At 39.2% G+C, this 11,799-nt stretch overlaps 1 protein-coding gene across 1 annotated transcript in view; it reads right to left on the bottom strand.

The window, feature by feature from the left end:
* Nucleotides 1-2,870: 2,870 nt before the first annotated feature.
* Nucleotides 2,871-11,799, bottom strand: part of ctns (cystinosin, lysosomal cystine transporter) — a 32,610-nt gene continuing 23,681 nt past the window's right edge. The window contains exons 7-11 of the mRNA XM_044361761.1: nt 10,524-10,623; nt 7,749-7,868; nt 5,933-6,103; nt 5,360-5,477; nt 2,871-3,327 (exon numbers count right to left, since the gene is read on the bottom strand). Coding sequence (XP_044217696.1) covers nt 3,179-3,327; nt 5,360-5,477; nt 5,933-6,103; nt 7,749-7,868; nt 10,524-10,623 — 658 coding nt within the window. The 3' untranslated portion in view covers nt 2,871-3,178. The remainder of the gene's footprint in view (nt 3,328-5,359; nt 5,478-5,932; nt 6,104-7,748; nt 7,869-10,523; nt 10,624-11,799) is intronic.

The following is an 11,799-nucleotide window of genomic DNA, read 5'->3' as shown; positions in this document are numbered from 1 at the left end:
GGTTGTACTGTCCATGGATGTATAAAGAGAACTGGATACAGCGTGGGAGGCAGGGCCCTGTTCATTCCTGTGAAAGTTGCTCAATGGCGCATGAAGCCAAAAAAGCCACTTCCTGAAAACATACTGCACACACTCTATGGGCCCAATGCCCTCTGGCTAGCTTGAATGGGGATAAAATGATTCATGATGTAAGTCTATGGGAAAAAGTATTTTTGGGTCCAATAGCATCATGTGATGTAATTACATGGTTTGGCCACTATGTCAAATTGGCTTCAAAGCCTGGCACTGTTCCTGGGGGCTTTGTACCGTATCCCTTACTGCCGGATTTTGTTGTACTTACAGCAGTGAGCAACTGTAGTTGATTCTAGTAAAGTGTGTGTAGGTTGTTCCAGGGAGCTGTTTGGTCCCAGCCTAAAAACTAGTGGTTTAATTGCCGGCTTCCCCCATCTCCTGTGGGCTCTCCTCTCTCCACCTCTGACCAGTCAGCAGACATGTTCTAGTGTTGTAAAATATTGCAAATAGCTTTCCAAGTACATATATCAGCCCAGGTTCCATAGGGGTGGGTAACATTTTGCTTTGATCTCTTTTCTTATGTTTTTGCTAAGTTTTGAGTTATTTGTATTTTGTATTTATGTTTCTTTCTGTTTGAGTAGGTAATTTTAGGTTGTTTAGCTTTATTTACCTTTTGTTTGTTGTTTTGCTATTAATCAACCAAGAAGCCAAAATATGAAATAAACATTTAAAGGGCTGCAAAATTCCTTGTTGCTGATGGTTCTTGGGAGCTTGGGGGGCGGGGGGGGTCTCATTTTCATGTTGCGCCAGGGTTTCCCCTAGTCTGGGTCATAACAAATACAGTGTAGGCAACTCTGTTTAAGTGTCATGTTGAACAATGTGGGATTCATCAGACTGTAGTGCAGTAGTTCAGGACCAAATATGAAAAAAAATATGTGATAAATTTGTTTTTTTCAATGTAATGATGGAACATTTACACACTAAAATTGTGTCTCTCTCTGTCAGGTCACTCTCAGAAACCATGTGACCACTTGGCCTGTGATGACATCACTCCTGCCATACCAAGGTTGACTGTGTCACACAAAGCATTTTTATCTGGCATGTCTCAGCAGGGAGAATATTATGGTAGGTGTGACCTGATGTAAACAGACTGCCAAAATATATGGTTAACTTTATTTTCTGTTTTGTGTATAAAAAACTGAACAAAACCTTTATCAATGCAGTGAAAAAGATGCAAAAGATTTGCAAGTGCTGTTTTGCAAATGGAAACAGTTTTGGTATTCGTGTCAGACTCTCAAAACTGGCCTTTTGTTTCTAAGAATGCATCAAAACCATGAAGAAACTGGTAAACAAAAATATTTTATATTTGCTAATATTGTTATTGCTATAAAAAGAAGCCATTTCTTATGTCAAGTTTACACAGCCACATGCAGTGGCACTTGCAGTCATGTATGTATGTATGTATGTATGTGTATATATATGTGTGTGTGTGTATTCACACACAAATACATATTCATGTATCTGTCTATTGTTGTCTTAGTATGTTATATACAGTAGACCTATTTGATTTAATGTCTTTATCAATCGTATTCCTCCCAGCTTCTGAATGTGCATTTTTTACCATTACCTGAAGCACAACTGATGCCTCATGTCCCAGTGAGCTCTGACAAACAAGTACCACAAGTTAATAATTAATTATCAGAGATAATTATTAAAATTAATAAAATTGTTAATATGAATTAATAATGGAGCACCAACTGGAAACTGGGACCAGTGACCAGACAATGAGGTAGTCTCATAAAAGAGGTCACCTAGAATGCTAATATCTGAGGGATATCAACATTCACAGGTAAATGAAGGTTTGAGCTCAAGCTCTCTCAATCAGCCACCTTTCACAATAAATGAGCACAATAATCACAGAGGGCTTCTCTTTAAATGTATGACAGTTTTCATTAAACAATAGCAAAGTTAACAAAGTTAGCCGATGCTTTGACCCTTTTACCTAAGCAATAATAAGTTATGTACAGTGAAAACACATGCAAGCAGGAGCATGTGTGTATGGGAGTGTAGATGGGTAGGTGTGTCTATAAGTGTGTGTGTGTGTGTGTGTGTATTTGTGGGTAAGATGGTGGACGTGATCTCAGGAGATGAATTCCCCACGAGATTCAAGATGGTCACGCAAGAATCAAAATGCCGATGTGACCACGTGGGGAAGTCGCATCACGTGAGAACCAAATGGCAGATGTGACCGTGGCATTTCAGTTAAACAATAGCAAGATGACACCGACTGGTGGCATCTCTGCACTCACCCAGTCCAATTTATCAAACACATTTGTTTGATGGTAGATAACGAGGGGCAATAGAGGGTAAGAGAGGTGCGTGTGTTGTGTGTATGTGTGCGCGCGCACTTGTGTGGGTTAGTAACAGGGGATGGAAGAAAGAGGAGGAAACGTTGACTCTCAAGTGAAAGCAAAGCTTCCTCCGCTGCATTTACAATGAAAAGGAGGTATCCCTGTGCATGTGTAATTCCCTGCGCTGAGTTTCAAGAGACTCCCCTTACTGAGCGAGCTGAGACTTCGCCCTGTATTCACCTGAACACAATCACTAGATCTGAGAGAAAGACTACTGCTGCAACCCAGCGCTCTCAATTTGCCTGCAGAAGGGAGAAAGGATTTCTCCAGAGAGAAATTTTATTAATTTTAATAATTAACAATTATCTCTGATAATTATTCATTGTTGCTAATAACCAGCCATGCTCCTCCTAGATCCAACAATGTAATGAAGACATTGCTACTTATCGAATTTTACACCAATACTGATCTGTGATACTGATCTAACTCTAAAAAACTGAAATATAATACAGTGATAATGTATTTATTAGAAAGTGTTTACATTGACATCATTACATCTGGTTTTCTTTTAATCAACCAAAATATTCATACAGTGGTAAAAAAAAAAAAAAAAAGGCAAGTGCTGATCCTGAGATATTTTGGAAGGCAGCAAACTGAGCTCAGAGCAGCTGGATACAAATGAAACCTGCCCTGAATAACTCTGCTGCAACATATCAAGAAGAAAGTTAAAGATCACGATCATCATGGCTTCTCTTCAGCAGCCTCCATCATCTGTTGGTTTATCAGGAGTACTACTTTGAGCAACAGAGTCGGCATCAGTCTTTTTGTTGCTCTGTAACAGGTTCGTACTGTGGTGGCCGTCTGTAGATACAGTAGTGCTGACTAATGAAGAGGATGTCAAACACCACAGAGAACAGACCAAGACCAAACTTTGTCGGATCACCAAATATCAGCCTCCACTCGTCTGAGGAGAGATAAACATTACAGCAACAGTTAGTACAAACAACATGCTCCGTCAGTCAAATGCTGTATACGATTTAATGTGCCATGTAATTGCACCATCACCAGCAGGTGGTAAAAGTATTTTCATTTTTTCCAATTCATTTAAATCTTTATGTAAATACTATTCTCTGCATTCATTTTTAGCCATGCTAGCAATGGTGCTTTAGGAATGCATGGCAATGTTGGTCAGTATGTCAGTCCACCACTTTGGTCCAGACTGAAATATCTCATTAACAACTATTTCACTGAACCAAATGGCAATCTGATTATCTTGCCCACCTAAGTTGTGATCACTTTGCTGATGGGGGAATTTTGTCCTCAGTAGACTGTAACTTTGGAAGATACTGACTCAACTCAGACTGCTGTGACCTCATTAGCTTCAGCTGAACCTTGGAATGCATTTTTACACAGAACAAAGGTTGTGGATTTTGTCCCTCATCTCTTACAGTATAGTCCCATTCTGGGGGAATAGCCTCAGGGTCAGTATGGAGAGTAGGAATTGTTACAGTGACTAAGACCTACAGTAACAGTCAAAAGTTTGGACACACCGTCCTATTCACTTGAATGAAAATGTTTGGCCAAACTTTTGACTGGTACTGTATTTCCACAAACATATGAGCATGTCAGTATTGTATTAAGACAGACATGAAAAAATCCAAACCTATCTTTTAATTTAATTGCATTTGTGGTTTGCCATCAGCTTTACAAAACATCAACTGCCATTAGTCACCCCCATTGCACCTTTGATGTGTGACTGACAGTCAACAGTTTAATTAGTAACAGTTATTACAGGAGAAATATGTACATTTGGCTTTTTTTAACCACAAAACTTATTTCAAGTGACAAAGAAAAAAGATATTTGTGTACAGCTTGAATTTCAGCAGAACTGGATCAAAACAAACAGAGCTGTTAATCAATTTAGCTCAGGAGACAGCACAGCAGCTCTGTTGTTGGAATGTTGTGAAGCTCAGCAACAGATGAACTTTTTCCAATTAAATGTGAAAAAACAAATGCTGTACACAGTGAAATATGGAGCTTGTTGGCTTTGGCTCAGGAAGTAGTCCACTATACGGAAGGTCTTCGGTTTGATCCCCAGCTCCTCCAGTCTGCATGTCAAAGTTTCCTTGGGCAAGATACTGAACCCTAAATTGCTCCCTAAGGCTATGCCATCAGTGTGTGAGTGTGAATGATTAGAAACTCCTCCTGATGAGCAGGCAGCTTGCATGACAGCCACTGCTATCAGAGTATGAATGTGTGTGTGAATGGGTGAATGTGGCATGTAGTGTAAACGCTTAAAGTGTTTGGAAGACTAGAAAGGCGCTATATAAAAGCAGCCTATTTACCATTTGTGTAATTCTTGCAATTTTGAATCAATTTGTTGTGTGATGCATCGATTCCTTCCCTATTGATACTCACAAGAAACCAAAGTTTGTACAAACAAACTTTGGTTTCTTGTTGGGTTGAACTTGGTGAAGTTACTCTGTGGTGTTTTTGGTTGTCAGGGGGGTTGAAAATGCTGTGAAAATGCTCCTCTGTTACCTTGACACTGTAACATTTTGTGTGCCGGCATAGCAACCTATGGCTTTGTTGTTTCTGCAGGCTTTCTGGTTTTATTTGCATGTTACAGTAATTGTTAAACACCCATACTGTCCTGGTGTCTCTGTCTTTAAGACAACATTATACTTTGCCTCATTTAAACCCAAAATCTACATTTTAAGGATAGTCCTGAACACATCTACAGCCACACTACATCATTCTTTTCAAGCATCTTTTTACCACACTTATTTAGACCTACAAGCCAAATCCAGTGGAGTAGACCTGCTGACTCTGAGATTAGCGATGTAACCACAGCACCTCAATTAACATTTTGTCAAATAGAAAAGCCCCTTTGATTTAATTTAAATTTGTGGCCATTTTAACAACTGACTGCCCTAAATGCTACAAATGATAAAGTACAGCATTGAGTATACAATAGCATAAAGCACAATAGCTACCATTGTTGTAAGACTGTAGGATCATCTGTAGAATACTAAGGGTTCCACCAGTGAAGTCCAGCAACACGTTGCCAATACTCCACCCCTCAGTGCTCTGTCTTCTGTAGTTCATGTATGCCTGGAAACAGCAGAAAACCAGCAACACTGTAACCATCTGTCATGTTATGATACTGGACTGAATTTTGTGGAATATTATTGAGACAGACTCACTATATACAGTATGTTGAATTGATCAATCTTACAGTAAACATGGAATCAATGAAAAGGCATCACAATCTTAATCAGTGTATTTTCCATACAAAGAGTAAGAATAAAAATATAATGCAATTCAATCCAACAGTCTTAGAACAGATCATTCTTTATGAAACTTAAAATTTTAGTTGTTGACAGTGTCAAGAGAGGCAAGTCAAATCTGTGGTCTGTATTGAACTAACTACAATCTCAAAACATACAACTGTCCTAAATTGAACAAAGATGACAAAAGGTAGTTTTTACTGCATGGCTATTATATTGCAATGCATTACAAGTGTGTTTCCATTTTTTGGTCCCTCTATATGTATGTGTAAAGCTTACCTGCGGCACATATTTGATCAGAGTGACTGCTAGTTTAATGTAGGAGAAATAGTAGAGGTAATCCAACCAGCTGATCTGTTTGGCTACAGCAAGAAATAAGCTGACTAAGGCAAATGTCCAGCCAATCAGCAAGAAGAACAGGGCCGTCCAGGAGACCTTCTGACCGCCTCTCTGGAAGAGAGAGGACACATACTACTTTACACACAGATAGTGAGTCATAGACATTATAATAGTTGTTGTTTTAATGTACTGGATGTCTTACTGTTGATTAATTCTATTTGATAGTAAGTATGTTTAAATCATTGTAAATTATTTTTGCTCTGAGAAAGATAGTTATTACAAGTTGTGTTTATTTCCTGTTGGTATAGTTTAAGTATACTGTGGGTAACTTATAAGACCATTTTTGGTAAAGTGCACCTCCAGGTGTTGTAGAGTAGACTTCAAATGTAAAACGGCATTGGTTGGCACTTTATGAAGGAAGGTGGTTTGATCTTTGATAGTTTCACTCAATGCAACCTTTTTGACAGTTTAAACTGCATTGAACTACATTTGTTTGGGTTAAATTATTTTGTCTTACATTCTTTTGGATTGCATTAGGTTGGATTATACTTATACAATTGCATAAAATACATTCCAATTATGTTAAGGGAATAATATTGCTGTCTTCTTCAAGAACTGTAAGTAGAGCATCAAACTATTAATCTGACTCACAGTGGATGTGTAAGTAACTTTCCAATTTGAAATGGTGCATTGTAGAATCTTACAAAATAGAAACATGTCAAAATTATAAGTGGCAACCAAGTGAAAATACAAAAGTTGAATTTTTGGTATTACAGATATCTTCTCAGACAAACTGCCTGTGCACACATTCACGCAGAAAATGCATATTCAAGAATCAACAACTTTAATTATAGTTGTAAAGATGCATCTCAAATACAGCCCATAAGAAAATAAAACTGCGGTATTTTAAGTTGCCACAGGAATACCACACAGCTTCACAATTTTATAAATGTACCAACAATACTGTAATTGGTGATTGTTCCAATAATAAACTGCTCCAGCAGTGGGATCTACAAGAAGAAATAGAATTGGGAAGGTAGTTAAAAATTCTCTTGCAGGGAGTCTGGGTTGGGTGCCAGGGGTGAGTAATGTGTCCTCTGTAGCTTTTGTTTTTATGTGAATTGCTCACTATAAATGTTTCACTGAGAAATTTTGTTTCATTTTAATTGCTCTTTTCAACAGAGTTGCTCTCTGAGTGAGATGCAAGAAATGCCCAAATTAGGGATATATGATATGACCAAAATCACGTATCCCAATATATATGATTTCATATATTCTGGGCCATTTGGGCTCAGCATTTGATAATGATATAAGCTGAAATAATGGGGGATCCATTCCTAGGCAGCTACAGTCACTTAAGAGGCAAAATACATGAAAGTTGATTTGTGACCTTTAAGAGCTGTGTGCTATCCACTGCAAACAAAAGACATGCAAATTGTGGCTTCAGTGCTCTCCAGATTTTTTATTACGGCCCAATCTTGAAGCTGAAATGTGAAGAAAAGCCTGAAACACTGAATGCAACAGCAGAGACTGTTCCACTTGTTGTAGAAATAACTTTGCTACCAGCCTGCATCCTTAATACATCCATGGCCTGCCTGTGTCTTTTTATGTGCAGCACCATATTTATCCCCCTCCCTCTGACACTCCAAGTAAAGTTCGATTTTAGATTGCAGATGTATTCTGAATAAGGTTGAGTGAGTGACTGTATGTTTAACATTCACTCTATCAAAAACTTCTCCAGGTAAGAACCACACACCTCATATGCAGCAGCCTGGCTGATGTAGACCAAACAGAGCAGTAAAGCATGGAGACTGAAGAACACATCGTTAGCGTTTACAGGGTTAATTCCATTAGGGTTCCTCTTCAGAAACTCCTCCTGCAGGGTAGAGACACAGTAGCTTAATAAACAACAGACATGATATACAACAGTCCAGACCTTAAGTATTTGTTACATATTTTTTGTTCTTTAGATTATATCCTTCAGCAAATTTAATTTAAAATAAAATAATGGATAATACATTAAAGCACCAAATCCCAGCTTTCATTTGAGTAGGTTTACCTCAACATTGAAAGAACTGTGTGTGAGATATAGCCCTTATAACACATAGTGCCCAAATTGCAAGGCTTCAATAGTAATTGGACACTTGGCCACTTAATGTCTCTTGGGCAGCTGTATGTTGTTTCAACATTACTTCATCTAACTATAAAACAAGGACTCTGTCTGTCTGTATATATATATATCCTTTGCTTATCTTGAGATCCGTTCATCTGATATCATTCTACTAAGGTGGAGGAGTCTTGGCTGGGCAGCCCTTAAAAGAGGACTGAGTTTCCCTGACCAGCAGCAGATCACTGAGCTCCCTGTGTTTATGTTTATTCTTATGACAACTTCCTTAACCATAGCCATGTTTATTTAGTTGATTATGCATATTGAATATTCCTTTGATTGATAAATGCTCAAACCTTACAATAAACCATCAACCAGATTGGATCCATTCATCTTGTGTACTCCTTGTATCTGACCACACACCCAGTGTTTATCCACAGCTGGGATTATGCACTGGACATATGACTATTTTACATGGTTCTTCGATTCTGATTGATCAATACTATGGATGGAGCAAATGGATTCAACAGACACCCTTAACTCCCCTCTCATTTGGCAGACTAGATTTTCCTCCTCATCATACAGACAGCAATTGAGTAATTTCCCCAAGCCAACCCAAGTGAACTTTCCTTAATGAAAAGTGAAAGTAATGAACTAACAGATGATGGTTCAACTTGCAACTTTTATGCGTATTTTAGAACATCTACTCAACCTCCACCTCCACAGTTCTGGTCAGTCTTCTACCCATGCCACTCCTGTCCATAACCCTCCACCCCATGGGCTTGACCATTCCTGCCTAGTTGGCCAATCTTTGGAGTAGGAACTCTGCAAATGCTTGAAACAGCATGATTCTCAGTCTGCCATGCATGGCCTCCAGTCTCCACCTTCTCCAAACTGGGCATCCTTCTCTCCATTACAGCGTTCTATGCTGTCCACTCCTCCAACTCAACCCGAAGATTCTCCAAATCAACTTTCCCAATCCAGTTCTACCTCCAAGACTCATGAGCATCAGGCCAACCACCAGCCCTTGCCCTCTTCAGCCTGTGAACCCTCTCAATTCAGCACCCAGTGCCCTGTACTACCTCCTATGTGGCACATAAGTCCCTCTTATTACAAACTGCACTGCCAAACACCCATAACACTGCAGCCTTTGCAGCCCAGTCAAATGTTTCTCCAACCCTGGCAAGTGCTGCATCTTATGTACTAGTTTGGATGTGAATACTTCTTCACATGTGCCTCTTGTTCCTTTAAATGCATCCCTGTATTTACCTCCTGCACAAGTGAACCTTTCCTTCAGCAAAATGTGTTTCCTGCTCCCTTGAATATGTCCTCACAGGCTCCAGCTCCACATGCCCCTGTGCCCTCACAGGAACATAGCCTTCCACCTCCTGTTGCGTCCTATTCCTTTGTTACAGCACCTCATGTGACTAATCCAGCAGCACAGCCTGTTTCAGTAGATTCTTTTTAATCACCAGCTTCCTTACCTGATCGCTTCCTATCCCCAGTCCCATATTGGTGTCCTCTCCCTACAAGTGGCACAAGCCCCTGCTAGTATTCTCCCTCATACTCACCCAAACAAGCTGCTGCTGGTGTTCTTCTTCCTCCTACTCAACCTTCATAAACAGCTGCCTATTATCCTCATATGCAACAGCCAGTTGCTGTTGCATATGAGGATAATGATGACCATGGAGAATTTGCCATTTTAAAAATGGCACTTAATAATTCAATTACCTGAAGTTGGAAACTGCTCGTTGCCTTCCCTTTCTTGCTTGCCACCTTGCCTCAGTTCTTTCTATATTGATGTATACCTACTCAAATTAAAGCTGAGACTTGGCACTTTAATGTAGTATCCATTACTTTATTTCAAATTGAATGTGCTGAAGCACAGAGCCTGAAGAAAAAATAAAGTGTAACTGTCCAATAATTAAAATATACAGAGTGTTGCCATACATTGTTAACATACTCCACTGTGAACTGACATTGTTTATCAGACAACAATGTGAGAACATGGTCTGACTAGGAAACATTTAATTATTTATCAAAATGATCAAGTCAGATGGCATTGTCAAAAAGGACAGGAATCATGACAAATGTGTGCTTTATTTCTAATTTCACTTTTTTCTAAATATGTGGTATTAACTATGATAGTTTTTACTTCCAGCAGTTTAAGGGGCAAAATTGCCTCACCTGAAACTTAAATATCAGACCTCAATTATTCATGTCCATTTCGTCTGGATTGTAATGCAAGGCTCATAGACAATTCCTGTTCTGTAGCTGCCCATGGAAGTACAGTTGTGTTCCTAACTGATCAAAGTAGTACCCCGGTGATTTAGCATTTCACATGAGAAAGGTTCCTCCAGTAGTACTAAACTACTAGTACTTAACATGGCTGAAAGACTGACCTTGAATGAAGGATGAAGTTACCTTTATATCTGGCACCCAGAACAACCCTATATTGAAGACACTATAAGCGATGAAGCCAGTTAGGTTGAGAGCCAGGAAGTCAAAGTTGAGACCTACAACACTGAAAGCAAAGATGTTAATATCATTAATCCGAGTCAGTTCATTTTTCTCAAATTTTTGTGCATTTTTTGCACGTTGGTCCTAAGGAGACAGAAAGATATCTGGCCACTGAGTCTGAGGCCACCAGGATTCCCATGTGATCCAATTAGAATATGTAAAGCAAAAATCTAATGAAAATCACCAGAAATATATTTAGAAACCACTTATAAACACAGTTATTCACACCACAACCAAAGACTATGCAAAAATCTGCCCCATACTGGTAACAGGTATGGACCATGTGTGTTTTTTTGGTTTATTACATAAAGTTAATAAAAATTAAACAAACAAAATTAAAATTAAATTAAAAGCAGCTGTTCCAGAGGAATTTCCTTCAAAGAAAGCCTCTGTATAAACCCAAGTAAATAATCATTTGGTATTCATTTGTTACTAGAATTTTTATTCTTCATAGATGTTCAACAGTATATGGGCCTGCAGAGATGTTAAGACAAGATGGCAGGGGTGGAGGTGCGTGCAGGTGCTTGTGGCAGTGTCTGCCCTGGTATGAAACCTGAGATTTATAACGGCTGATGGAAAGGTGATAGTGGAAGATGAACTTTCTTGTCGTCAAAATGAGGACACTAAGCCACAATGAAATGTTTTGCTCGCTTCAAACAACTTCTTGTCAGAGTGGATTGAAGAGTCCATGAAGCGTCTATTTGAAGTTTGTCCAAAAACTATGCACAAAGGCCCACACAAGGATATTAGCACACACCCGGTCAAAGCAGATGGCCAACCACCTAGAGCCGGGTTCTGCTTTAAGTTTCTGCCCGTTTAAGGGGAGTTTTTCCTTACTGCTGTTGCCAAGTGCTTGCTCATAGTGGAATTGTTGGGTCTCTGTAAATTGAAGAGTACAGTCTAGACTTGCTCTATGTGAAAAGTGCCCTGAGAACTTCTGTTGTGATTTGGCACTATATAAATAAATTGAAAAATTAACAATATCAAGGCATGTTTCAAGGCTTAATGAGTGCAGAGAAAACATTCCCAGGTTTGTTTCACACTACTTGGATGAGCTTCCACCTGTTGGGTTTGACAGCATGGATGCCTCGGCGCTGCTAAGCAGACTGGAGCAGTTGAGCCAAGAAGTTTCTAGCTTGAGGAGGGCCCTGAATGTACAGACAAGTGTGATTGAGATCCT

This window comes from Thunnus albacares, chromosome 9 (assembly GCF_914725855.1).
Source record: "Thunnus albacares chromosome 9, fThuAlb1.1, whole genome shotgun sequence".
Taxonomy (NCBI): Eukaryota; Metazoa; Chordata; class Actinopteri; order Scombriformes; family Scombridae; genus Thunnus; species Thunnus albacares.
Note: the sequence above shows the minus strand (reverse complement) of the source record. Positions and strands in the feature narration are given on the sequence as shown.